This window comes from Lemur catta, chromosome 1 (assembly GCF_020740605.2).
Source record: "Lemur catta isolate mLemCat1 chromosome 1, mLemCat1.pri, whole genome shotgun sequence".
Taxonomy (NCBI): Eukaryota; Metazoa; Chordata; class Mammalia; order Primates; family Lemuridae; genus Lemur; species Lemur catta.
Window position 1 is genome coordinate 112,084,099 of NC_059128.1, and position 27,722 is coordinate 112,111,820.

General features: G+C 56.1%; 1 protein-coding gene across 2 annotated transcripts; it reads left to right on the plus strand.

The window, feature by feature from the left end:
* The first annotated feature begins 1,894 nt into the window (after nt 1-1,894).
* On the plus strand, nt 1,895-27,693 carry CERS4 (ceramide synthase 4). Of its 2 annotated transcripts, none has more exons than XM_045547799.1 (11): nt 1,895-2,025; nt 19,623-19,796; nt 22,199-22,316; nt 23,164-23,282; nt 23,387-23,444; nt 23,855-23,905; nt 24,243-24,335; nt 24,578-24,706; nt 25,360-25,466; nt 26,988-27,144; nt 27,262-27,693. In XM_045547799.1, exons 2-11 carry the CDS (start codon nt 19,624-19,626, stop codon nt 27,445-27,447), a joined length of 1,191 nt encoding a protein of 396 aa, XP_045403755.1. In that variant the 5' UTR covers nt 1,895-2,025; nt 19,623; the 3' UTR covers nt 27,448-27,693. The 2 variants fall into 2 exon arrangements, with proteins under 2 accessions (XP_045403755.1, XP_045403766.1); XM_045547810.1 differs by lacking the exon at nt 1,895-2,025 and adding an exon at nt 18,356-18,644.
* The last annotated feature ends 29 nt before the right edge of the window (nt 27,694-27,722 follow it).

Consider the following 27,722-nt stretch of genomic DNA (forward strand, 5'->3'; position numbering starts at 1 on the left):
GTAGTCCCCTCACTTATGCATCTCTCAGGGCTCAGATGCTGCCTCCTCCAGGAAGCCTGCCCTGAACACCCGCCGACCCAGGCTTGGAGTTAGGCCTGGGCTGAATGCTTAGGGATAGAGGTTGGGGTGGGGACAGGTGAGAAGCAGCCCAACTGCAGAAGATCCAGCCTGGGTCCCTTCCCGCCAGGCCCACCCAAGGCTCCTTCTTCCAGCCTCCCTGCCTTTGCCCTGTGCAGAACCTACCACCTGAAATCTCCCCCTAACCCTGGCCCACCCAGATCTTCTACTTAGCTGCCTCCAACTCCACTTTTCTGGGGACTTCAGACTTCTCCCTACCACTAACACAAACAGCTGCCATGTTCAGAGTGCCCAAGAAGGTGCGCGGTCTGAGATATAACAGCTGCCTGGTCAGAACTGAGAAAAGTCACTCTATTATATTCCTTTTGCCCATGCACAAACAAGCTCTTGAGGGAGGGTGGCATAGTATAAACAGGTGAATTTAGGGAGGGCGGGGACAGAGGAAGAAATTGGCAGGGAGGGGAAGGGGGCTGAGGCCTGAGGGAGGAGGAGGATGCATGTTTTTGAAAGGAGAAAGGCGGCCGGGCCAGGCGGTTCACACCTGCAATTCCAGCATTTTGGGAGGCCCAGGTGGGAGGATCCCTTGAGCCCAGAAGTTTGAGACCAGCCTGGGCAATATAGCGAGACCCTCATCTCTACAAAAGACTTTTAAAAATTAATGGGATGTGGTGGGGCACGTCTGCAGTCCCAGCTACTCAAGAAGATTGCTTGAGGCCAAGAGTTTGAGACTAACCTGGGCAACACTGCAAGACCCCAGTCTCTACAAATAAATAAGTAAATAAATTTTTAAAAGCGGGGAAAAGAACAGGGTAGCAGAGGGAAGGGCAAGTGCAAAGGCCAGGAGGCTGGACTCTGAGGGACAGGTTCTTCCTCGCTTGCAACAGACGCCTTCTGTGTCCCTTCCCCTTCTTATGTGAGGAAATTAAATCTCAGTGAGTTTAAGCAACTTTCCTAGAAACTCACGGCCAGGAAAGCCCCGACTTCCCACACCTTCCTTCACCGGGCCTTGGGTCTGCTGCTGAGCTGACTCAGGGGGAGGTTTATCGTCCTTATTTCACACATGCGGTTGGCCAGCATGGCTCTGGAACCCCCCGGGACTGTCCCCTATTCACTGCTGATCACGGGTCATTTTCGGTTCCACGTGACAAGGGGGGCCCCAGCCCACTCCCCTGTTGCCCTGGGCCAAACCCGAGGCTGCGCCACCATCCACGCTGGCCTATCTCCCGACTTTATCTCTCCAGCGTTGCCGCCTGAACCCTGCGCCCCACCAAGCCGTAGCTTTTGCCCGTCTGCCCTCCTCACCGCCCATTAATCGATTGGGACCCTGCACACGCCTCGGCCCGCAAACAGGTCCGCAGATTGGGGCACCTGGGGTGGCCGCTGAGGTCAGCGGTGGGGTCTGGGCCTCGCCCCGTGACACCCAGAAGTGCGCCCCAGAGTTTCGGGGTGCCCTACGGGTGTGGGCAGATGAGTGCGGCCAGAGCTTCCCGGATCGAATAGGGGACCCAGGAGGAGGGTGCCTCGGGGGACACGCAGCCGGCAGGGATGAAGCCGGGGCGGACGGGGCGCGCCGCAGACACGCAGGGTTTACGGGTGAGCGATAAAGCGCAGACTGGAGACGCGCAGCGGCCCCGAGTCAGGCGCACCGTGGGCGGGGCGGGGGCGGGGCCCGGCGAGGCCGGTTGGGGGTCCGGGGAGGGGCCTGGGCTCGCCGAGAGGTCCCCGCGCCCGGCCCCGCCCAGCCCCTCCGGGCCCCGCCCCCGGCCCCGCCCCGCGCCCCCTCCCTTCAGCCTTATGTCCGCAGCGGGGGGCCGAGGCGGGGCCCGGAGCAGAGTCCGGCTGCCTGGAGCTGGCGGCGCGTGTCTGCTGCTCCTCCGAGTCCGCTGCCAGGCGCGTGTCCCCCGCCCCGCCGCCGGCCCTCGGTGCGCCGGCCGCCCGCGCCCCCAGGTAAGCTAGCGCCCCTGGTCCCCAACGCAATCCTCGCGGCGGGCTCGGGCCCCGCCTCCGCGGCCATGGCGGCCCCGGCCCGGCCCCCAGACGCAGCTGGGCTCCGGCCCCCATCACCCCGCCCGGACTGCCCTCTCGGGGCTTCCCCATCCGGTCCGGGACGCGGGCCGCCTCCCCGAGAGAGCCCCGAGCCTCCCGAGGGCCGGGGCGCAGCCGCGAAGCGGGGCGGAGGAGAGGGGGCGATCCGAGCCGTGTGACGCGGGGGGTGTGGGCGCCTACTGGGTGCCACCGACGTGCGGGGCCTGGGGACGCAGCCGGGGGCCCTGGCCTGGGAACACGCAGCCCGGCCCGCGTAGACGGCTTCGGAGAACCGCTTAACCGGAGAACCACGTCATTCCAACCCCGGCTGAGCGCTGGGAAGAAGCTTCAGACAGCCGGGGCAAGGATGGAGGTGTCGAGACCGGCGTCAGGGAGGGGTTCTCGGAGAAGGTGTCATCTGGGCTGATTGTGCCAGCCAGCGTGGGCTTTTTAGGCCCAGGAAAGGGCGACATCCCGGGGCAGGGCCCAGCCCGTAGTGTTTGCCGAGCAGAAAAGAGGCCAACGTGGCTGAAAGGCGCAGAGGGAGGATCGGAGGTGGGGAGGGGTTGGCCAGGGCGTGGAAGGTGGGGAGGGGTGTGGGGAATCCATTCTCGGGGCGGCAGGGACCCGGGAGGCTTGGAACCGGCTAGTGGCATGATCCGATTGTGTCTTCAGAAGAAAATCTCAGTAGCCGCTGTGGGTAGAAGATGTGGGAGGAGGCTGCTGGCCTGGCCCCCGCCGGAGCGTGTGATAGGAAGTGGGCGAATGGGGGACTCACTTTGGCAGAACATCATTTGGATTCCCTCCCCGTTTGCAAGTGGGGCGGGAGGAAAAGTGCATGTAGGTTTCTGCCCTGAGTAGGCAGGAGTATAGAGGGGCCTATTATTGCTGGGTGGGGGAGACTTGGGGAGTAGCAGCTGGGGCTTGCAAAATCTGTGAGATTCCATGAGATGGGGGAACGGCCTCCCATGGACCCCACTCTGAGCCACAGTGGGGTCCCAGGCATCTGAGCATGGTGGCCAGGGGGCCACGCTGAGGGGACCTGGACTCATGGAACCGGGCCTGCCCCAAGATAAAAATCCGACTGTGGCGGTGTCTTTGAAACCTTCAGCCTGCCCAGCCTCAAATTGGTTCCCTTCTAGGAACAGCTGTTGTGAATAAATATGGGGCCGCAGGTGTTACCAGGAGCCTCTCCCAGCACACCTGGGCCCCGGGGAGAGGTTTCTGAGCTTCATTTGGCCCATCTGTAAAATGGGTTGTTCAGACTTGCCCCTGAGGGTGTTACTGGATCAAAGGAAGCCTTGGCTAGGAAAGAGGTTGGCAGATTCCGGTGGCAGCCATATACACCACCCCCCAGGGCATGGAGGAGGGCTCCAGCACCAGATGGGAGTTCGGGGCCCGTGGCCTCCAATTTCCTCCTCCGAGAAATTCAGAACAGTGCCCACCTCCCGGCCAGGGCTGTCTGCAGGTTGAATAAAGTGTGCGATTGGCCGAGTGCCTGGCACAGAGTGAGCACTTGGCTCAGGAGCCGCTGGGATGACTGTCTCTGGCAGCAGGAGTGGGCCAAGGTCCCCTCCTCCCACCCCTGGGGGGACACAGGAAAGCAGGCGCATGTTGGCTTGTTCCCCTCTTATCTGGGGCACTACAGGCTGTTCCCTTTCCCGCTGCCAGGGCTTGAACCTGCCTTCAACCTTGTCCTGCCAGTTTTAGTTCAGTGCCTTGGGGCCAGTGACTTCACCTCCGCTTGCTCAGTTTCTCTGCCTATAAAATGGAATAATAGTAGTCACCCCATCCTAAGTAAAGGAATTGAGCCCAGCTGGGAGTACGCACCAGGGAAGCAGAGGCTAGTAAAATATCGCAGAGCCACCCCTAGGGTGGTGGGGAGGGAGCCTAGTGGAGTCGCCTGCCTCAGCCTGGGGAGAAGTCAAGGAAGGCCTCCTGAAGGAGGTGACAGCTGGCTGGGTTGCTAAAGATGAGTAAGAGTTAACCAGGCAGAGAGACCAGTGGGCAAAATTGCAGAGCCAGGAAGGAATGGTGAGGCCAGGGTGGTGAGGTCTGGAGAGGGCAGAGGCAGCCTGCTGGCCTTGAACAGGGCATTTGGGTGGTCGTTTGGAGCCCAGGGGGTCGAGGGGGCTGCACTGGTCCAAGTGAGCGATGGCTGATGGGCTGGACCAGGTGGTGATGTGGATGTGCGAGGCGTGGGTGGATCTTGGAGAGGTGTGAGTAGCCACAGACTGCACAGGGGGCTTAGATACGAGTCAGCAGTCTGCTTCCAGCCATTGGAAATTGGCCTGCTGCCGGGTGCGCAGGTGGGCTAGACACGCAGGTGGAGGAGGCTGGCACGGGCAGGCTTTGGAGAAGCAGGCCCCGGGGAACTTGGGAGGCAGTGGAGGGATCATGGGAGGGCGGCGAGCTGGAAGCCAAGGGAGCACGGGCTTCCGTGAGGACGAAGGGAACACCAGTGTCTCTGAATCCCCTGTTTGGATAATTCAGGGACAGGGGTTCTACTCCCTTATGTGGCTGTCCCTCCCCTCCCCAGGCCCTTCTGCGTGGGCTTCCTTTCCACTCCTGAGTAGGCCCCTTGGACGCAGCCTGGATCTGCCCAGAGCAGCACAGAAGAGGCCTTTCCCCTCCCTCATTTTGGACTCTATACCTTTGTTAATATGATGCTGTCACTCACATTGAACTGGCTAGAGCTCAGCTCTGTTCTCACTCCCTACCCCTTCCTGGAATCCCGAAGCGAAAGTTTGGTCTAGGGTCCAATGACGGTGTGTCTGAAGAGGGATCGTGTCCTACCAGCCACACCCTGGGGACCCCTCCTCTGCCTTGCACCAGGCCCCACCTCCATTCCACCTCTGTCTGTCTGTCAGTCACTCAATTGTTCATTCAGCACACACTTAGAAGTACCTGCATTGGGAGGCACTGGGTCTGGCAGTGAACCACTTGCGGAACTGATTTCCCTTGTGGGGAGAGGGGGACAGGGACAGGGATGAGGCCTGAAGAATAAAAGGGGCCAGCTAGGTGATATCTGGAAGAAGAAGCCCCAGCCTGTGCAAAGGCCCTGAGGCTAGAACAAGCTTGGCATGTTGGAGGCACAGTGTGGAGGCCGGGGTGGCCGAAGCAGGTGAGCAATGTTAGCTGGGAGAGTAGAGAGACGGGCAGCCACAGGGGCTGAGCGTCCTCAGGGCTCCCCAGTCCAGCCACAGCAGAGCCTAGAGGATCTTACTCAAGGGGTGAGAGGATGTGCAGCTCTACTGCTTTTGCTTTGGTACTTTTTTTCTTTTAGAGACAGGGTCTCACTGTCACCCAGGCTGGAGTACAGTGGCATCATCAGCTCACTGCAGCCTCGAAATTCCTGGGCTCAAGCAATCCTCCTCCCTCAGCCTCCTGAGTAGCTGGGACCACAGGTGTGTGCCACCATGCTGGCTAATTTTTAAAAAATGTTTTATACCAATGAGGGGGATGAGGGGCAGGGAGGAGGAGGAGGAGGTGTTGGCAGTAGCTGGGTGGGTGGCAGCCCGGGCTCCGAGCTGCGGGGAGGAGCCGGGACGTCCTCAGAGGCCTTAGGGGTGCAGGGATGGCAGCTCATCCGGGCCTGGAGGACAACGGCAAAAACCAAGCAGGTGTGTTTTGAGGATGGCCCAGCCACCAGCCTGCGTCACCCGCTTCCCAGGTGGAGGAGAAAGAAAGGACTTGGGCCCTGCTCTGTGAACCCCACTCCCTCCAGCCCCTACCACTGACTGGGGAACTGTGACCAGGACTGTCACCTTCATCCCCATCCAAATCGGGGATGGGTGCCCCTTGTCCCTGGTCTTGCTCTGTGATCCTGGTGGGTGCAGTGGGCCACAGCTGGGGCAGGGGTGTAGGGGCTGGGCTGTCGGGAGATGGCGCATGGACGGCGACTTGGGGAGACAGGCAGACCTCTGGGTCTCAATTCTCCATCAGAGATGGTGGTAACAGCAGGTCTAAATGGAAGTCTGTCCCCTCCCTGATCTCACCTCTTCCCGCTCGTTCCTCTCTGTTCCAGCCACATGAACCTCGTCTCTGTGCCTTGAATCCAGCATGCATGCCCTGCCTCAGGGCCTTTGCACAGGCTGTTCCTGCTTTCTAGAATGTTCTATCCTCTGGCTTCCTCCCCTACCTCTCCACCTTCTTGGGGAGGCCTTCCTGGCCTCCCTCTTTAAAAGTTGCAGCTCCCTCCCGACTGCTTGGCTCCTGATTCCCTTTCCTGACTTAATTTTCTCTCTGAGTCAGTGGTCACCACCTGATAAAACAAATAACAAAACATAGAGTCTTTGCTGTCCCCTTGGCCCCACCCCGTCCAGGACATCAGCTCCGTGGGAGTGGGAATCCTCGTCCACTCTGCTCCCTGCTGGGATCCCAGTGTGGAGCTAGCATGTAGTAGGTGCCCAATAAATGTTAGATGATGACAGGCATCTGGGTACTCCTGGTTGTGACTTGGCTTTGCGGGGATAGCCTTGGGGTGGGGCCACATGAGGTGGGGCCACATGAGGTGGCAGTTAAAAGGCAGGTTCCCGCTGGGTGCGGTGGCTCATGCTTGTAATCCCAGCCCCCTGGGAGACCGAGATGGGAGGATCATTTGAGGCCACGAGTTCGAGACCAGCCTGAGCAAGAGCGAGACCCCATCTCTATTAAAAATAGAAAAATTAGCCAGGCATGGTGGTATGCACCTGTAGTCCCAGCTACTGGGGAGGCTGAGGCAGGAGGATCGCTTAAGCCCAAGAGTTAGAGGCTGCAGTGAGCTATGATCACACCACTGCACTCCAGCCCAGGAGACAGAACAAGACCCTGTCTCAAAAAAACAAACAAACAAAAAAACCCCAAAACAAAAAACAACGGGTTCTGGAAACAGGCAACAGTCAGGCTCAGGTTCAAATCCCAGCTCTCTCTCCACTTCCTACTTCATGGCCTTGGGTGACTCCATGCATCAGTTTCCCTAGTTGCAAAATGCAGCTGACAGAAGCACCTAGTGCCTGACACCTGTTGCTGCTGCAGCTCCCTGGGGACATGGCTGGGGCTGGAAGGAGTCAGAGTCAGACGTCCGGGTTTGTCCGAGGCCCCCCCCAGATATTTAGGGCTTTCCCACATATCCTGGAATTTTCCAGAAACGTGATGGGAGCGTGGGGGGGGGTACTTTATTGCAGGTAGTCAGGGCCTCCCTGGAAAGGCGACATTTGAGCTGAGTCTGAGTCAGAGCCAGTGATGGGCTGAGACAGGAATCAGGCATATTTCTTGCACTCCTGGAAGCCCCCCAGCCAGTGGGGGGACAGACGCGTCCTGGGCAATTACAAGGGAGAGTAGAGTAACCTGGGCGCAACGGAGGAACCACGGACCCTCGGGGTGAGAGGAGGCTCCTGACCCAGCCTGGGAGTCCTGGAAGGCTTCCTGGAAGCAGCGGCAGGCAAGCTGTTTCCCTGAAGGGTCACCCATGCCAGGCAGCAGATAGTGGGAATGGGGAGTAGTGACTCAGATGGAGGGAACAGCTCAGGTAAAGTCCTGGTGGCATCTGGGTATTGCATCAGAGTGACGTTTCTCAGCTGTGAACAGACCCTGGCGATCCATCTGTGGACCTCCCACCCCACCCCCAGCTGAGAATTTGAGAATTTCAGAGTCGAGGCCAGAGGCTGCTGCTGCTGTGTCTTTAAAGCTGAGGTGACAAGCACTTGCCAACCTCCCCTTGAACCAGGAGCACCCGAGGAGGCCCAGGCGGGCAGCCTTGGCAGCATCAGGGACTGGCCAGGTCTGAACTTCGTTTTGTTTTTGTTGTTTTTACGGCTACTCTGTGCACATGATACTGATGCTGTCTTGCCCTTTAAGGGAGGGAAGGCAAATGTCATCTGAAAATAAATGTATTTAAGGAAAAAAAAAAAAGCAATGTGAGCCTTTTGAAGAGAGAGGTGGGAGCATAAATGGCTCAGGTGGAAGAGGATGGGGGAAGGTCGCAGTGTGGAGCTAAGCTGTCCTCTGGGATCCTGGGTGTCTCAGTTGAACCTCGTTCATTCATCCATTTGGTGGACAGCTCCCGGGCACCCAACGTGTGTCAGGGGCTGGGAAAATGGAGAGGTCTCCATCACAGGGATACTGGGGGAGATAGAAAATTGCCCCAAAAGTTCTGAGAAAGACAGGAGAGGAGCCCCTAACCCAGCCCAGGGGCAACTGGCGGGGCCTCCTAGAGGAAGTGTCTAGAGAGCAGAGTTGTGCAGAATTGGGAGGAGTTTGGCAGGGAGAAGGGAGGCATTACTGGTAGGGGGAATAGCATGTGCAAAGGCCCAGGGGCGCACTGGGGAGCACAGTGTTGGGCCAGTGGGAGCACTTACAGGATTTAAAGCTGAGGGTCTGATTTATGGGTTAGAAGGAAAACATGAGGGCAGGTGACTGTGGCAAGACCAGAGGCAGGGGTGGCCACAATGGTTCAGCCAAGAGACCATGGCCATGGGATTCGGGCAGGGAAGGCAGACGCAGTCCCAGGAATTGGTGAGTGGCTGAGTGTCAGGGTGTGTGAAGCAGAGTCTGGGATGACTCCCAGATTCCTATCTCCAAAGACGGGGTGGATGGTGGAATCTTAGCCAAGAAGCCACGGGATCAGAGGAAGCCGGCTCGATGGGGGATGACTCCAGCGTGACAAGTCCAGACAGGGCACAGCCAGGTGATGTTGGGTAAGCAAGTTTGGCCCCCCTGGGAGCAGCAGAAATCTGGAAACCAGCAGCATGGATGTGCCGATTGTGGCTCAGGGTGGGTGAATTTCCCAGGGAGAGTGAACGGTGCCAGGGAATCCAGGCCCAGCATCGTTTGGGGCTAAAAGGGAGGAGAACCAGCTAGAATTGGAGACAGAACAGTGGAGGGGAGGGGACCCAGGAGGGCATGGTTCTTGGAAGGAGGGATGGATGAAAGGAGGATGTGCTAAGGGAGTCCCGGATACGTGTACAGGGAATTGGCCATGGGTGGGTGTCACTGGTGATTAAAAGACAAAGGCCAAAATGGCAGGGTAGGGAGAGAGAGAGAGAGAGAGAGGGGTGAGGGAGAAGCACGAAGGCAGGTGTTGCTTTCTAAGAATGTTGAGGCTACTGCCGACGCACTGAGTTTCTCTGAGTTGGCGGGGTGCAGTGGCTCATGTCTATAATCCTAGCACCGTGGGAGGCTGAGGCGGGAGGATCACTTGACCTCAAGAGTTCGAGTTTCTTTGAGCCCACGTCCATCTGGAATGCCCAGTGGCACAGAGCTGGGGTCAGATGCCAGCCTGGTCATTTATCAGCTATGTGACCCGGGGTAGATGACTCAGTGTCTCCGAGACTCAATTTGTTTATCTGCGAAATGGGAATGATAACAGCATTTTGCTCAGAGCATGGCTGACATTTCCAATGGGAAAGGGAGTCAGGGGCTGTCCCGGAGCAAGTGTCTGCTGGCCAGTATGTGGGATGGTACCAGTGCTGCTGATTGGTGGTGCCTTGGGTAATCCCTGGTGCGGGCATGAGCAAAGCCTGTTCTCCCAGAGGACAGTCTGGCTCTGCAGCTCTTTGGCCCTACCTGAAGCTGCCTCCATGTACACTGTCACTAAGGGGTGGAAAAGGACCCAGCCACCAGCCGGTGAGAGAAGTAGGGGCAGGTGTCATACTTCAGGTTGAGTGACGGAGAGATACCATCAGAGCAAAACCTAGAACCCACAAACTCTCTCCTATCATCTAAAACCTGCTATCAAGCCCACACAGTGAATTCTTGATTTCAGATACTGTATGTTTTCAGTTTTATAATTTCCGTTTGGTACATTTTTATAGTTTCTACTTCTCTGCTGAGGTTTCTTATTCATTCATTAGGAGCTAATTTATCCTTACATCCTTGAATATATTTATAATAGTTGCTTCAAAGACCTTATCTGCTAATTCCAACATCTGGGGCACCTCAGGGTCAGTTTCCCTTAATTTTCTTCTTTCTTGAGTGTGGGTCATGTTTTCCTATGTCTTCATCTATTAGTTTTGGATTGTGTTCAGGACATTGTGAAAGATACGTTGTAGAGACTCTGGGTTCTGTTATGTTCCTCTGAAGAGCATTGAATTTTTTTAAAAAAAAGATGTAACTATTTTTTACCAGGCAATTACCCTGGCTGGACTCAAACTCTAAAGTCTGTTTCCCTTGTGGTGGGTGACAGATGAAATCTTGGTTTCATTCTTTTTATCCTTAACTGGGCTAGTTGGAATGCATCCAACATGCATGGTTCAAGGGTCAGCAAGAGACTTACACAGAATTTTTGTGTAGAATTTGTGGTTTCACCTCTCTAGCTTTTTCTTTCCTAGATATTCTATTTTATTGTTGAGCTGTTGTGGTCCCCTTGGACTCTGTCCTCTTATACTTGAAGCTAGTTTGTGTCACCAATGAATAGCAGTTTAAAAAAATGGAAAACTCACCTAGTGCCATTTTTGTATTCCATTTATAGACTCCCATCCAACTTTTGCTTTTAGTCACTCCCTAAAGTGATACTGTCCGGTAGAATTTTCTGCAGTGATGGAAACGTTCCACATCTGCACTGCGCAATACAGTAGCCACTGGCCTACTACTGAGTACACAAATGTTGCTGGTGCAACCAAGTAACTGAATTTGTAATTTTATTTAATTTTAATCAATTTAGATTTAAATAGGCACACATGTAGCTAGCAGCTACCAGGTTGGACATTGAAGCATGAAAAGTTTCAGGTAGTTGTCTTTGACATTTAGCTCAGAATTTATCATTGTAATCTATGAAAGGGCTGGTCTGATGTGGTAAGTCTGCCATCATCAGAGGCAGAACCCTTGTGGCTTTCCACTGCAGAAATTAGGTATCAGGCCATTAGTAGGTCTTTGCTTTTTCTTTTGTTTATTTTTTTTTAACTCCACAATCCTCCCAAGTCATGAGCATAGCTCTTCCATCTCACTCCACCTTTGGTCATTTTTAAAATTGAAAAGATTGTTTCAATTGTGGTAAGATACACATAACATAAAACCTAATCATCTTAACCATTTTTAGTGGCATGATCCAGTGTTGTTAAATATAGTCACATGGCTACAGAGCCAATCTCAGAACCTTTTCATTTTGCAAAACCGAAATTCTTTTTTTTTTCTTTTTTTGAGACAGTCTTACTCTGTTGCCAAGGTGAGTACAGTGGCATCAGCCTAGCTCACAGCAACCTCAACTCCTGGGCTCAAGCAATCCTTCTGCCTCAGCTTCCCGAGCAGCTGGGACTACAGGCATGTGCCACCATGCCTGGCTAATTTTTAATTTTTAATAGAGATTTTCGATCTTGCTCAGGCTGGTCTCAAACTTCTGAGCTCAAGTGATCCTCCTGCCTCAGCCTCCCAGAGTGCTGGGATTACAGGTGTGAGCCACCGTGCCCTGCCCCAAACAAATTCTGAATTCAATGCTAACTGTAACTCCCCGTCCCTCTCCCCTGCCCCTGGTACCCACCATTCTACTTTCTGTCTCTGTGGGATCTGATGACACTGGGGGCCTCCTATAAGCAGAAACACACAGTATTCGTCCATTTGTGTCTGGCTTATTTCAATGAGGATAATGTCCTCAGGGTTCATCCCAGTCGTATCTTCCTTTTCCTTTTCAAATTCTTAGGTGATGTTTCATAGGGTGGTATGCTGAGGTTTCTGATTCCCGACTGTTGGACATCAAGGTTGCTTCCGGCTTTCACTGGAAGAGACAGAGGGAGGGGCTGCAAAGGGGCACAAGGAGATTTGGGGGCGTTTGGATGTGTTCATGGTCTTGAGGGAGGAGATGCCTTCGTGGGTGTGTACGTGTGTCAGAATGTATCGATTGCACTCTTCAAACACATAGTTTCTTGCACGTTGTTCCTTGTACCTCAGTAAAGCCACTTTTTCTTTCTTTAACTGTAATGGTCCAAGTGGGCTCCAGTCACACCCCACATATATGCTTGATCACGTACCTGTGTAGATAACACTCAGGCCAGGTGTGGTGGCTCACGCCTGTGATCCCAGCACTCTGGGAGGCTGAGGAGGGAGGATCACTTGAGGTCAGGAGTTCGAGATCAGCCTGATCAAGAGTGAGACCCCGTCTCTACTAAAAATAGGAAAATTAGCTGGGCGTGGTGGCTGCACCTGTAGTCCCAGCTACTGGGAAGGCTGAGGCAGGAGGATCTCATGAGGCCAGGAGTTGGAGGTTGCTGTGAGCTTGGCAAAGGCCACAGCACTTTAGCCCTGGCAACAGACCAAGACTCTGTCTCAAAAAAAAAAAAAAAAAATCCTACTTATACCACCAACACTGCCACCACCCTACTCCCCTGCCTTTGAGGCTGGGGACTCTTCATTTTTCCCTTCAAACTACCTCCCGCCCCCAGAGACCTCATCCTCTCTCTCCCCTTAGTCCTTGAAACCTCCTCATCCCTGCCTCTGCGATGCTGGGGGCCCCGTGATGTCTCACCCTGGCTTGGCCGTCACTGTTTGGGGGCAGACCCAGCGCCAGACACAGCACCTCAAGCCCCACAGAGCCAGGGCTGGCCCAGAGGCATGTGGTGGGGCTGGGCTGAGTGGGCAGGGGGCTCTGCCTAGCTGGGAAGGGCAGGGCAGGCCTCTTAAGTAGGGAATTTAATCAGACCCAGAGCTTGAAAAACAAGTAGGAGCTGGCCCTGGGGAACGGGATGGGGGCCATGGGCGGGAGGTACCTGCATATGCAAAGGCCTGGAAGCTGGGACCTTGGGGGCTGGTCTTTGAGAATCCTAGCAGCTGGATGGCCATGGCCGATATAACACAGGAACTCGAATAGAGCTGTAGAAGGGAGACAGATGATTCTGGAAGAGTGAGGAGGGAGGGGCCCTCTGTTCGCTTCCTCCCTGAAGCTAGTACCAGGCCAGAGTTGGGTGGGCAGCTGCAGTACAGTGGAAGAGAAGGCCAGGGATGCAAGGGGACGTTGCCTGGCTCACTGAAGCCCCTGCTGAGGGTGGTAGATGTTAAGAAATTTTACACTGAGCTCCTGACACCCTGAAAGCTCACAGGGTGGCTGGAAACAGGAGTTTGCTTTTTGAGGAAAGCTTGATGGGCAGACACAGGCCTGGGGAGGATTCCACAGGGTCCTGTAGGCCCCTGAGCCCACTGGGAGGAGCAGAGCAGTCTCCTCCCCACCCAAGGGAGCTTCCATCCCTAACTCTGTCCCTTACTGGCTGGGTGACCTGTGACCTGTACCACTTCTTGCTTTTAGCCTCGGGCTTCCCAGTTCCTGAGCAGGGAGAGAGATTCTCGGAGATCAAGCCAACCTTGCCTGTTAAAGAAGGTGGGGCTGAGCTCAGTGGCTCATACCTGTAATCCCAGCACTTTGGGAGGCTGAGGCATGAGGATTGCTTGGGGCCAGGCATTGGAGACCAGCCTGGGCAGCATAGCAAGACCCCATCTCTACAAAAAATAAAAAAATTAGCCAGGCATGGTGGTGCGCACCTGTAGTCCCAGCTACTGGGGAGGCTGAGGCAGGAGAATTGCTAGAGCCCAGGAGTTCAAGGCTGCAGTGAGCTATGATCATGCCCCACTGTACTCCAGCCTGGGTGACAGAGCGAGACTCTGTCTCTAAAAAACTAAAGAGAAGATGGGTTTTTTTCCTAGAGTTTGACCACCTGAGTGAATGTCCTCACACCTACTCACCTGTCCATCTGCCTGTTCTACCCACTCATTTATCCAAAACATTTAGTTGGCACCTAATGGTGTGCCCAGTCCCAGCTGAGGCTCCGAGGGTGTAGCAGTGATTAAAACAACTTTCTTGGCTTTCTTGAGGCATATTGCCTTGGGGTGAGGCAGACAGGCAAACAAGGAAACTGGACCAAGTGGGACAAAAGGGCTGAAGGGACTGAATTGGGCCTCTTTGGTGGGTAGTCTGGGAAGACTTCCTGGAGGAAGTGACATTTGAGCTGAGATGAGAATGATGAAATAGCTGGACCCGTGGCTGTCTGGGGTGATAGCTTATTAAAGGCCCTGGGGCAGGAATGAGCTTCGTAATTTGGGGTCCCAGCTGGCAGAGGTTGTGCCGAGTTGAGCTTAGGGAGCAGTGGAGGCCGGGCCAGCATAGGGAGGGCAGGAACCTGCCCGAATATGAGGGGCTGGGGTGAGGCAGAGCCCTGGACTTGGGGTCCTCCTTAGGGCCTTCAGGGAGAGTGGCGTGCTAATGTCCTGGACTGTTCATTAGCAGCCTGCGGGCGCAGGGGCCCTGCTCAGGGAGCAAGGGCCATCTAGGAGGAAGGGACAGTGGGGCCCAGCACAGGGGCAGGCTGTGGTTATCTGCAAACAACCCCCTTCCTCGGGGCACATCACGTGTTCCCGCCTGGGCCTCTGGCCGCAGGAATCAGGTGACCCCAGGCAGCAGGCCAGGCTGCTGGGCGTGTGTGTGTGTGTGTGTGTGTGTGTGTGTGTGTGTGTGTGTGTGTGTGAGAGACACATCTGGGGTCTGAACTGATTTCCTTTCTCACACCCCCAGGCAAGTCCTGCATTTCTCTGCTAGATTTAAAGCAAAACAAAACAAACCAATGTGCATCATCGAGCAACTCTGGGGCCCTGGGCGGTGGGGATGGGGGGCCAGGGGCACAGTGGGGACTAGGAGTGTCCCACTCAGACTCCTGGCCAGGGTCAGGGTTCCTGGCTCATCCCCAGTCCCCACCCTGCGCCAGGACAAAGCTCCCTCTCTTTCCCCCAGTTTGGGGGTATTTTTAGCCACTAAGAAGGATTATCAGTCTGGCTCCCAGGTGGCAGGGGCAGAGCTGGGAATGGGGCCAGGGAGGCTTCAGGCTGCAGCCGGGCTCGGGGGTGGGTGGGGTGACAGAAGAATAAAGGCTTCGGGCTGGTCACGTTGGCCCAGCCACCCACCTAGCCAGTGACTCTCCAAATGACCCTGCCAGGCTGCTCTGGCCCAGCCCCGCCTGAACACATTAGCTGCAGCTGTAAGGGAAGTCCGAGCAGGCAAGGGGGAGCTTCCAGGCAGCGTGAGGCGCTTTGGATGCCAGGAACCCGGGTCCTAAGGGGCCGGGAGGAACTACGTAGAAGCCACTGCAGGCCAGTGCCCCTCCTTTCCAGAATATTCTCTTCTCTACTGGTAAACATCATGGCCACTACATTGTACTTAGCGCTCACTCCACCCTGGGAGTCATTCCCAAGCACTCCATAAGGCAGGGGAGCTATGGTTGGTCTCATTTTACCAAAGAGGAAACTGAGGCACAAATAGCCCAGGTCACCTGCCCAAGGTCACGTGGCTGGGTAAAGAGGTGAGGTGGGATCAGTCGCGATGCCAGCACGGAGTGTTTATGAACTGCCCTCCCACTGCCCGGGCCCCACTGGGGGATGCCAAGGGTCTTGGTCGTATCCTTGTACACCGTGGTGTGTGCAAGTCACAGTGAGCTTAGGGGACAGGGGAGAGCACACAAGAGCAGGCCTCTGCTGATGTCCCCAGCCTCAAGGCCCACCATTCACTGGCTGACACCCTGCTCCAACCACACCGTGTCACCCATCCCAGCCTTCACCAATACTGCCCTCTGCCTAGAATACTCATTGCACCATGCTGGGTGCTGAGGACACAAAATGGTGGGGAAAAGGAACAAGGTCTCTGCCATCAGAGGGCTAACACACTTCCTTTGTCTGTTTGGCAAACTCCTATGCATCCTTCAAAACCTGGCTCAGTTGTCACCTCCTCCTGGAGGTACACCGTGATTGCCCTTCCTTGGATCCAGTGAAAGCATCCTCCCCCAGCCCTCCCTTGCTCGCTGTGCTATTGGGAGCCAGCCAGGCACTAGCATGACCAGTCTCAAGTTCTAGTCCCCTCAGTTGAAGCAAGCCCACCCTTTCCTGAGTAGGCCAGAAAGGGGGACAGAAACTGACTGTCCAAACCAGGGAGCCCTCCAAGGGAGCTTCGGACTAATAAGTCCTGCCTGCAGAGGTCTTGGCCCCGAAAGTCCTGCCCTCTTGCTAGCCTGTCTCCATCTCTTGAGGCATAAATAAGAGATGCTGTGGTTTGCGAAGAGAACACGTTCTGGAGCCCATCAAACTGGCCGGAGTCCCGGTCCCAATGCTTCAAAGCCCCAGGAGCCTCAATATCTTCACCCGTTAGTGGGACAGGTGCCCTCTCTGAAGTGTGATCAAACAGCCCAGAGCCCCCCGCACCTAGAACATGTAGGGCCAGGGCTGGCATCCGGGAGGGGTGCCGGTGTGGCTGTAACAAGGTGCCCCTGGCCAGCAAGGCCCAGACTTCTCTTCCCAAGGGGAGGGGAGAGAATGAGGCCTAGGGTTGTACTCCTCAGTTTTCAGTTCTCTGAAAATTTCATTCCCTGTGACACTGTCTCCCTGGGCCTCAGCCACCCCATCTGAAAAATGGGTATAGCCAGATCCCCTTCTTGTTCTACCAGGCTATTGTGAGATCCTGTCTCAAACAACAACAAATAACACCACATCATGTCGTACACCATTAAATAGACATGAATTTTTTTTTTTTTTTGAGACAGTGTCTCACTCTGTCGCCTAAGCTGGAGTGCAGTGGTGTCATTATAGCTCAGTGTAGCCTCGAACTCCTGGGCTCAAGTGATCCTCCAGCCACAGCCTCCCGAGTAACTGGGACTTACAGGTGTGCACCACCATGCCTGGCTGGATTTTTTTTTATTTTTTGTAGAGAAGAGGGTCTGGTTATGTTGCCCAGGCTGGTCTTGAATGCCTGGCCTCAAGCAATCCTCCCACCTCAGCCTCCCAAGATGCTGAGATTACAGGTGCGAGCCACCGTGTCTGGCTCCTTTCCTGAGGGTGTTCAACTCTTTCGGGGGCCCTACCTCCAAACTGTCTCTGGAATCCCACTCCTTGCATGAGAACCAATACCCTGGGGCTTCCCATCTCTCACAGTAACACCAAGGGCAACAGAACCCCCACATTCCACTGATGGGGGGTGTGAAATGGTGCAGCCACCCAGGAAAACAGTTTGGTTATTGCTTATAAAGTTAAACATGCAACCACCTTATGACCCAGAGAAATGAAAGCTTCTGTTCACAGAAGACACATCTGCGACCGTTCAGAGCATTTGGAAGCATCCTAAATGCCCATCAACAAGCAATGATGAGCCAATTGTGGTGCATTCACACACTACATACAATGTGACAATAAAAAAGAACCTCAAGCTACTAACAGATGCAATAACGTGGCCAAATCCCAAAAAAGATTCCGCAGTGAGGGAAGCCAGGCCCGAAGACGCAGTGTGAGATTCCATTAATATGAAGTTCTAGAAGTGGCAAAAGTAAGCTAAGATGACCAAAAAAATTCAAAAGGAACAGAAATTACCTTTGGATGACTGAGTTGGGGGTGGACCAGCCAGGGGTAGGAGGGAACTTTCTGGAAGGAACATTTGTGGTAGATTAGGTTAGCTAGGTACGTGGATTTGTCCAAACTCAGCAACTGTGGGCTTAAGGTGTATGCATTTCACTTGGCTAAATTTTACCTTGAAAGAAAAAAAAAATAAGCAAATTTCAAACCCTAGTTAATGATCTGCATGCTGAAGTGTTCAGGGGTGGTGTGGCTTGCTGCCTACTTTGAAATGGATCCAAAAATCAGATGGGCTGATGGGTGGATGGAGGGATGGATGGATGGGCAGGTGTGCTCCCTCTCTCCTCCCTCCCTCCCTCCCTCGCTCTGCTGGAGCCACAAGGGCCTCCTTGCTGGTCTTCCAACACTCCAAGCTCCATCTGGCCTCAGGGCCTTTGCACCTGATGGAAATTTCTCTGGAAAGCCCCTCCCCCAAGCCCCACCTCCTACACAAACCCAAGACCACCTCATCTTTAAGTCTCAGATGGCACCTCCCTAGAGAGGCCTTTTTTTTTTTTTTTTTGAGGCAGAGTCCCGCTGTGTCACTCTGGCTAGAGTGCCGTGGCGTCAGCCTAGCTCACAGCAACCTCAAACTCCTGGGCTCAAGCTATCCTCCTGCCTCAGCCTCCCAAGTAGCTGGGACTACAGGCATGCGCCACCATGCCCGGCTAATTTTTTCTACATATTTTTAGTTGGCCAGATCATTTCTTTCTATTTTTTAGAAGAGACGGGGTCTTGCTCTTGCTCAGGCTGGTCTTGAACTCCTGACCTCAATCAATCCACCTGCCTCGGCCTCCCAGAGTGCTAGGATCACAGGCGTGAGCCACCACGCCCGGCCGAGAGGCCTTTCTTGATCACGTTTATTTCTGTATTTTTTAGAGACAGAGTCTCACTCTGTTGCCCAGACCAGAGTGCAGTGGTGCGATCCTCCTGCCTCAGCCTGCCAAGTAGCAGGTGTACAGGTGTGCACACCACCACGCCTGGCTAATTACCTTGATCACATTTGAAATCACAACATCCTGTTTGTTTCCTACCAGGTCCCATTACACGCTGGTATCTCATTTATTTGGGAATCTGTTTACTCGTTTGTTGGCTGCCTTCTCTGTGGGGTTCTGAGCTCCATGGGGACAGGAAGGTGCTTATTCCTCTGCTGTGTCCCCAAGGCCCAATCCTGACCTGGCATGTACAAGTCAATCGGAGAACATCTCTTGCCCGAATGGGTGGGTGGATGGATGGATGGGTGGATGAATGGGTGGGTGGATGGGTAATGGATGGACAAGTGAATGGATGAATAATCAAACAGTGCGGATCGGTGTGGATGTCTGGACACTTAGCTCAAGATCTCAGGAAAGGGAGCAGCTCTCTGGGCTCCTCAAGCAGGCTCAGGTGCCGCAGGCTGGAGCTACCTCCCAGGCTGCTGTTGTTGGGTAGCTGTCCCACCTTGGTCTCTGCTCTGTTATCCGGCAAGCTCGGTCACGTGACAGGTTCTCTTACCCACCCATAGCCCATCCTCTGGAACAGCCAGTGAGACCACCGACATTCCTACCTAAAGGGGAGTCTGTCTGCCAAAGGATGGCCAGGAAGGGCACTCCAGATCTCTTTAAACCCTCCATCTTTGGGTTGTGTCAGAGGCAGCTTCCTGCAGTGGAAGGAAAGCTTCCTGGACGTTTGAGGACTCAAGTTCCCTAAACCCCAAGCAACCACTCCCTTGACTTCTGAATACCATTTTGGCGTCTGCAAAGTACAGAATAATAATTATTGCTTTGAGCTGTATAGTTACCACCCTTCTTAAAAATCACAACACTAAGCACTGTGTGTGCCTTACCAGGCTGGGCTGAGAGGTGGGTATTACTGTTCCTGTTTTACAGGTGAACTTGAGGTTCAGAGAGGTCTAGCCATTTGCCTGCGGACACACAGCCTTCATCTGCCTTGAATGTTGGCCATAAAATAAATGCTTTGCTGGGCAGTGGGCAACAGAGAGGATGAGGGTGGGGTGGTGGCCAAGGCCCTGCCCTTCTGAGACCAGAGAGCTGCTCCAGTGTCCCTGGCAGAAGGAGGCGGGGTCTTCCAGCCCCACCTCTTGGTTGTCAGTGGAACTGATGGTGGTGGAGGAGGAATTCCGTGGCTCCCTCCCGCCTCTCGCCCCCCCACCCCATCTGCAGGGCTCCCTGCTAACTGGAACGTGTGTCTGTCTGCAGGATGTTGTCCACCTTCAATGAGTGGCTTTGGCAGGACAGGTTCTGGTTACCGCCCAACACATCATGGGCCCAGTTGGAGGACAGGGATGGCCTGGTCTACGCCCACCCCCGGGACATGCTGGCGGCCCTGCCCCTGGCACTGGTCCTACTGGCCCTGCGCATCACCTTCGAGAGGTGAGTATCTGCGTGCCACAGCCTGTCACCCCTGTTGTTGTTCGTGGGTGTGCTCCTGCCCCGTGCACCCTTTGCCTTCCGAATGTGTCCTGGGTGACTTTGCACCAAAGCACTTTTCCCGGCTCCACCCTGCCCCCAGCTGCCACCACCCACACTTCTGGTCTCTGATTGCTGGTTTATGGAAACCCTGGCTGCAGCTGGGGGGTGGGTGTGCTGGCATCTTCATAAAGCAGATGGGACCCTGGAGGACATATGCCCACTTTGCTGACCAAGGCGCAGCCTGTGGAGGCCAAACATGGTTGACGAGTGGAGAAGCCCCTGCCCCCTCCCTCCTATCTGGAAGCAAAGCCTTGGGGACTTCCTCCCTTTGTCTCCTGGGGATAAGTTTCTCCAATTCCCCCCACTTTTGGCTCCTCCTGACACCTTCCCTCGATCCAGCTCCCATTTTTTTCTTTAGGAGAATCTCACTCTGTCTCCCAGGCTGGAGTGCAGTGGCATGATCATAGCTCACTGCAGCCTTAAACTCCTGGGCTCAAGTGATCTTCCCGCCTCAGCCTCCCAAGCAGCTGGGACTATAGGTGCAGCCACCACGCCTGGCTAATTTTTAAATTTTTATTGCAGAGATGGGGTCTCACTGTGTTGCCCAGGCTGGTCTTGAACTCCTGAGCTCAAGTGATCCTCCTGCCTCGGCCTCTTAAAGTGCTGGGATTACAGGCCTGAGCCACCCTGCCCGGCCTGGCCTCCCCTTTCATCCCCGGCTCCCCCCCATCCACCCGCCTGCAGCCTGGCTTCCTGTTCCCCAGGTACACATGTGCCACCTGCCCAGGTTCCCAGTGACCTCCCAGTTGCCAAACCCTGTGAATTTTCAGCCATTTCTCTTGTGATCCTGACCCTGTGAAGAACCAGTTTTCCTTCTCTCGGGGTCGGTCTCCTGGCCAAGATTCTCTTCCTGCAGTGTGGGCGTCTCTCCTGGAGCCCCTTCCCTCTGTGCCAGGTGGCTCTGCTCTCTCCCACATGGACCACTGCAGTGGTCACAGCTCCCAGACCTGCCTTGTCAGGCCCCTTTCCTGCCTGAGATCCCGTCTGACTGCCCACTACCCTCAGCTGCCCTCCCCCAATGCCTGCCGCCCCCCACAATCTCCCCTCTGAAGTTGCATTGATTTAACAGACTCCCTTTTGAGGGTTTACACCATGCCAAGCACAGCTCGAAGCAGTTCACGTGTCTTAACTCCCTGATGCAACCCCAGGCAGTGATGCTATTATAATCCTCATTTTACAGAAGAAGAAACACAGGCACAGAGAGGTCGAGTGACCTATCCAAGGACACAGAGCAGGGCAGGTTGAATATTTAAGTGATAGCCTTATCTGAGGTTGGGGTTATCCCATTCCAAAGACATCCTGTGCCTCTGTGAAGGACAGGGGTGGGGGTGGGTGTAGCCTTTCCCACTTACGTAGGCAGAGGTTTTGTTTAAAAAAAAAAAAAAAAAAAGTAAATCCTGGCTGGGCGTGGTGGCTCATGCCTGTAATCCTAGCACTCTGGGAGGCCGAGACTGGATGATCCCTTGAGGTCAGGAATTCGAGACCAGCCTGAGCAAGAGGGAGACCCTATCTCTACAAAAAATAGAAAAGTTAGCTGAGCGTGGTGGCACACACCTGTAGTCCTAGTTACTTCGGAGGCTGAGGCAGGAGGATCGCTTGAGCTCAGGAGTTGGAGGCTGTAGTGAGCTATGATGATGTCATTGCACTCCAGGCTGGGTGACAGAGTGAATCCTAATTTTGCAACCCACTCACAGTTGATATGAAATTTGGTCCCCACCTGTGGGCTCTAGGGGCCCCCTTGTGGCCAATGTGGTGATTGGCCTGGGTCCCTGCTCCAAGTCCCCACCCTGGAGTTGGGGGGATTATGAGAGGGAGTAGATCCTACCCCCTGCCCATGGAGAGCTCCCAGCCTGGTAGGGGACAGACCAGGACAAAGGCCACCATGAGACAGGCGGTGAGGGGACTCTCACACCTGGTTTGGGATTGGGTGAAAGTGCCCGGGTACTCCTCGAGTTGGTCTGTACACCCCCATCCTGAAGACAGGTCCAGCTGCCTTTCTCTGTTTGGTCCTGTGCAACAGCCACGCTACCCCTCCAGGGAGCTAGGGTGCCAGGCCAGGCATAGCAATGGAAAGTTCTGGGTCCTACCCCATGAGCTTTTGCTTCTGGACCTCCAAACCCTCCGCTCAGACGGAGAAGAAAGACTCCAAGTCTTACACACCCTGCCATGTGCAGACTGTGTTCCCTTGGCCGGTAAGGTGGCCCCTCCAAGACTCAGTTGCCCCACCTATAAAATGGTCCTACACATACACAATCCTGTCCCTTCTCACCTGGGCTGATGGGCTCTGTCTCCCTTGCTCCCAGGTTTGTTGGCCTGCCACTGAGCCGGTTGCTGGGTGTGCGGGATCAGACCAGGAGGCCGGTGAAGCCAAACACCACACTGGAGAGACACTTCCTCACGGAAGGGCGGAGTCCCAAGGAAGTGAGAGCTCCTCTCCCCCATCCCCATGGCCCAGCAGGGCTGCCCTGTGGATGGGGCCTGGGGAGTCATGGTGGCCTCTAGTACCCCCCACAGTACCCCCCACTCTCCACTCTACCTGGGTCCCCAGCTTCCCCAAAGATGGGGCCCCTCCCCTCCCAAACTCCCTGGAAGATTAGGCCCCGCCCCCTCCCAGCCTCCCTGGGCGATTAGGCCCTGCCCCTCCCACCGCCCTGGGAGGTGAGGCTGCACACCTCTCAGCTCCCCTAATCATCAGGGGACACAGCTACCTAATGGACAGATTCTGGGATTGGGGTAGGAGGAACAGTTTTCTCTCCTGTCCTGGGGTGTAATGGAAGGCCTGACTGTTCTGGGGAGGGAATGGAGGAGGTGACAATGGCAGCCCTGTGGCCTGCTCTCCACTCCCATCCATGGTGTGGCTGCTGGGTGGGCAGGGTCTGGGCTGTGGAGGTACCAGGCTGGGTCCTGACCGAGGTGGGGAATAGGGAAGATCCCACACCCTGGGGGCACAAGGCAGCCTCTGCAGAGCGATTCCCCCTCCCTTGTCAATCTCCCTCTGCACCCGGATGTCTGTCGTAACCCCATTCCTCATCAGTGACCTGCCTCCCCAGTAAACAGGGCTTAGTTCTCATAAAGCCCAAGTATTCTAGGGGGGCCCCACCTGTGACATCCCCACACTCCCTCTTCGTAGTAGACATGGCTACGCTATAGTCAAGACCTGGGGCTGCAGGGGAGGGGAGAGCAGAGCCGAGTCCTGCCTGTCTGGGGACAGGAGTGGGAAGCCACCAGGGGACCTCTGTGACCCTAGCCTCCATGGCTCCCTCCCCAGCCCCAGCTGACCCTCCTGGCCGCCCAGTGTGGCCTCACGCTGCGGCAGACCCAGCGATGGTTCCGGAGACGCCGGAACCAGGATCGGCCCCGCCTGACCAAGAAGTTCTGTGAGGCCTGGTAAGGCCAGGGTGGGGCTTGAGGGGGCGATCCTGGGGTGCAGGGCAGTGGGGTGGGGGGCTGCCCTTTTGATAGCTCTTCACAGGCTTCCTCCCTGCCTGCAGCTGGAGGTTTGTCTTCTATCTGTGTGCCTTTGTCGGTGGCTTCTCAGTCCTGTACCACGTGAGTATACCTGACTGCTCACCTGTCCCATCCACTTGTCCCACAAGCACCTGCTGTGATCCGGGCCTGGATGTGGGCAGGGGCAGGGGTGTGTGTGTGTGTATGGAGAGGGTAGAGCCAGAAAGGAAGAAATCTGTGTGCAACAGCAGAGAGTAGAGAGAGCTTGGCAAGGTCACGGTGAATGTTTACTCAGCAGGCATCCAGTGAGGACTAGTCACCAGGCCCTGGGGGCTCTGCAGTGAGTGAGCGCCCAGTCGAAAGTCAAAGGAAGAGCTATAACCAGGCAGGAAGTAGCAGGGCTGAATGAAAGCAACTGTACGAGGCCATGGAAGCCCCGAAGATGCCCCAGACCCAGGGTGGGAGGCTGCATTCTGACCCTTGCGCAGCCTGAGACACCTGTTTCCCTGCAGGAGTCATGGTTGTGGACGCCAGCAAGGTGCTGGGACAATTACCCAAACCAGGTGAGTGGCAAAGGATGCACAGAGCCTCGGGGTGTCAGGGTGATTAGAGTTCCTGCAGCCATAGGTATAAGAGCCAAACCCAGACATTACAGCATAATTCCCCTCTGAGTCCCACTTTCTGACTATTTTTGACTCCTGGGTGGAAGAGAGAGGGGCCAAGAGGTCAGGAAACTCAGAGCAGGAGCTGCTGCAGAACCACTTGATTACCTCCAGGGACGAGGAGCTCATGAAGATTCAAGTGTCCTGGTTTTGAGCAAACAGAGAGGGCCCTGAGCCATGCCCCTTCCTGGTCGGAGCCTTCATGCCCCACAGCTAACCTTGCCCTGTCCCACCACAGACCCTGAAGCCGGCCCTGTACTGGTGGTACATCCTGGAACTGGGTTTCTACATCTCGCTGCTAATCACACTGCCCTTTGATGTCAAGCGCAAGGTGAGGCCAGGGCAAGAGTCTGGCTAGGGGACTGACACCATGGAGGAACTGGGATGGGGAGGAGTGGCCTCAAAAACCACACCCGGAGATCCCCTGGGTGCCTCTGGCAGGAGGCATAGAGTCTGTGGGGCCCAGGCCACGCCAGGCCCTCCCCTTGCCCTAGAGGACCTGCTTCCAGGCCCGTGGGGTGGGGCCTCTCCATCCACGGAGCCTGGCCCTCTGTGACCCACCATCTCCCATAGGATTTCAAGGAGCAGGTGATACATCACTGTGTGACCATCCTCCTGATGACGTTCTCCTACAGCTCAAACCTGCTACGCATTGGCTCTCTGGTGCTGCTGCTGCATGACTCCAGCGACTACCTGCTGGAGGTGGGCGCGGCCCCTCCCTGACCCCCTCCCAGCCGCCCTGCACAGCCCTCCCTGGTGCACCTGCAGATGAGGTCCCGCCCCCACCAGTCTGAGTGGGCGGGGAGGCCCCGCCCCTTTCATCCTTCCTGGGAGGTGAGGCCCCACCCCTTTCAGTCTGACTGGAGGAGGCCCCCACCCTCAGCATCCCCAGAGATGAAGCCCCGCCCCTCATGGCCTTCCTGGGAGATGAGGTCCCGCCCCTCAAGGCCTCTGTGGGGCATAAAGCCCCACCCCTAGCCCCATCCCTCTCGGCCTTCCTGGGAGATGAAGCGCGGCCTCCCTTCTTGGAAGATGAGGCCACACGTCCTCGGTTTGACTGGGTGATGAGGCCCCACCCCCTAGCCCCGCCTCCTCCTTCCTGGGAGATGAAGTCCAGCCCTTCTTAGCCTTGGTAAAGTTCTACCCGCACACACCCCATCCCACCCCTCCCCATCCGCCCCCCCCCCCCCCCCCCCCCCCCCCCCGCCTTTCAAGGCGTTTCCTGGAGACAAGGTACCAACTCACCTGCTCCCTCCCTATAGCCCTTTTCCATCAGAGATGCCCCCCCTTCCCTGGCCCCACCCATCCCACCTGGTCCCTGGTCCCGAGCCCATGTCTCCTGCTGCCCTCCCCAGGCCTGTAAGATGTTCAACTACACACGCTTCCGGCTCGTGTGCGACACCCTCTTCCTCATCTTCTCCTTGGTCTTCTTCTACACCCGCCTGGTGCTCTTCCCCACCCAGTGAGTTGGCCCTCCTGTGGAGGGGTCGGGAAGGTTGGCACCCTGCCCCAGGCTGCTGGGGGTATCGGCTGGGAGACTTCCAGGAAGAGGCAGGGAAGGGTGTGCTCGGCTCAGGGCACAGCATGTGCAAAGGCCCAGAGGTGAGGGCGACAACTAGGCACAGTCCTCGTTACCCAGCGTGCCGGGAACATGGAAAGAGAGGAGAGGTCAGGGGTGCCAGCTCACTAAAGTCCTTGCCCCATAAATATTTGTTGAACCTCTTTGAATGTGCCGGGTACTGAAGACACAGCAGAGGTAGCAACTCAAAGATCCCTGACCTTGTGAAGCTGACATTGCGTGGGTGGGGGCAGCTGGACAATGAGGCAGACAGAGCATGTGAAGTTGGGGTGGGGGTTAGTTCAGTTGGAGGGAGGTGAGGAAGGGAACCATGCTGATCATAGGGGAACAGTGTTCCAGGCAGAGGAAAAGCACATGCAAAGCCCCTGAGACTAGACTGTGCCCCAAATGTGTGCTAAGAACATCGAGGAGACCTGTGTGGCTGGAGCAGAGCCAGTGAGGGGGAGGGGGAAGGAGGGAAGGGAGGGGAGGGGACGCGGCAGGTTGTGCAGGGTCTTAGGGACTGCAAGGAGACTTGGGCTTTGATCCCAAGGGAGGCAGAGCTGTGGGCAGAGGTACGGGACCTGACTCAGGTGCTCACGGGTGCCCTCTGGTGGCTGCAGGGAGAACAGATTGTGGGAGGCGGGGCAGGCAGGAGGAGCAGGGGGCCCGGTGCAGGTGAGAGGGGGGTGCCCCCAGGGCCAGGAGATGGGAACAAGCCCAGGAAGCGCTGGATGAGGCATCAGGAGCTCAGCAGTGCTGGGTTTGAGGGGCCCGTGCTCCCTGTCCCCCGAGGAGGCGGTGGGTACACCAGTCTGGAACTCTTGGGAGAGAAGTGTATGTAAGAGTCGCCAGCCCACGACTGGTGTTTGCAGCTGTGAGCCCAGATGGGGTCACCTGGGGCCCAGGTGGGGGCCGTCCTGGGGCTCCCTTGCTGTTTGCAGATAGAGCAGGAACTGCTGCACCTGCCCCCCGGGGGCTAAGCACTCTTGAATGAGTAAGGTGAGGTCACTGGCTACCCTAGAGTAGATTAGGGGATAGAGCAGGGGGACACTGCTGCTACAGCCTCATCTTTCGAGGTTTTTCAAGAGGAAAGGGGGGGCAGGGGAGGCATTCAAGAACATTCTCTGTAGCTGATGAGCTGAAGAGGTAGTCACCTGCTGGAGGAGGGGGCAGGGGGTCTAAGGAAGGGAAGGAAGGTGTGAAAGGGCCACCCAAGGGAATAGCCAAGGTACTAAGCCCCACCTCGGGGTTCCCGGTGGTGAACATCCTGTTTTAGTATAAGCAGATGAGAGGGGTACCTTGCACGCCCAGCTGAAAAGCGTAGAAGGCACTGGGAAGTCATAGAAGGTTCCAGAGCAGGCGAGGCCATGCAAGTTGAAGGCTCCAGCGGCTGGTGAAGCCCCTCCATCCTTCTGGCTGTAGGATCCTCTACACCACATACTACGACTCCATCCTGAGCTGGAACCCGTTCTTTGGCTACTACTTCTTCAACGCGCTCCTGCTGACGCTGCAGCTGCTACACGTGTTCTGGTCTTGCCTCATCCTGCGCATGCTCTTTAGCTTCGCAAAGAAGGGCCAGGTTCGGCCAGGCAGGGGGGGCCTGGGGCGTGCACCTCTCCCTGGGGTTCCCAGCCCAGCCCAGCCCCCAAGTTCCTGCCTGCTCCAAGCTTCCTCTTCCTTCCTCCCTATTCCCCAGATGCAGAAGGATGTCCGCAGCGACGTGGAGTCCTCAGACTCCGAGGAGGACGAAGAGGAGGAGGCAGCTCAGGAATGTCCGCAGCTCAAGAACGGGGCAGCTCGAGGGCCCGGGGCAGCCCCCACTGATGGCGCTCGGAGCCGGGTGGCCGGGCGGCTGGCCAACGGGCACACACCAGCCACATAGCCACTGGCTGAGGACTGGCCGAGAGGGGCTGCCTGGACTGGTGGCCCTTGAGCCATCTCTATGGAGACAGGGAGGGCCTCACCCGGCATGGGCCGGGAGGGCCAATGATTTGTCTCCAGCCCTTTCCTTCTGCCCGTCCTCCCTCCCTCCTTCCCTCTGGGCAGCTGAACTGAGCCGAAAGGCAGGAGCCCCAGGTCGAAAGGGGTCCAATAAAACTTGAACAGAGCTGAATTCTCTGCCTGAGAACCTGGGTCCCTGTCATAGCTCCTTCTCCA

Bases quoted from the DNA above. Each gene is read 5' to 3' on its own strand.
- CERS4 (XM_045547799.1), top strand. From the start codon at position 19,624: ATGTTGTCCACCTTCAATGAGTGGCTTTGGCAGGACAGGTTCTGGTTA. The intron at 23,445-23,854 runs GTGAGTATACCT...GTTTCCCTGCAG, and splicing joins GCTTCTCAGTCCTGTACCAC to GAGTCATGGTTGTGGACGCC. The intron at 24,336-24,577 runs GTGAGGCCAGGG...CATCTCCCATAG, and splicing joins CCTTTGATGTCAAGCGCAAG to GATTTCAAGGAGCAGGTGAT.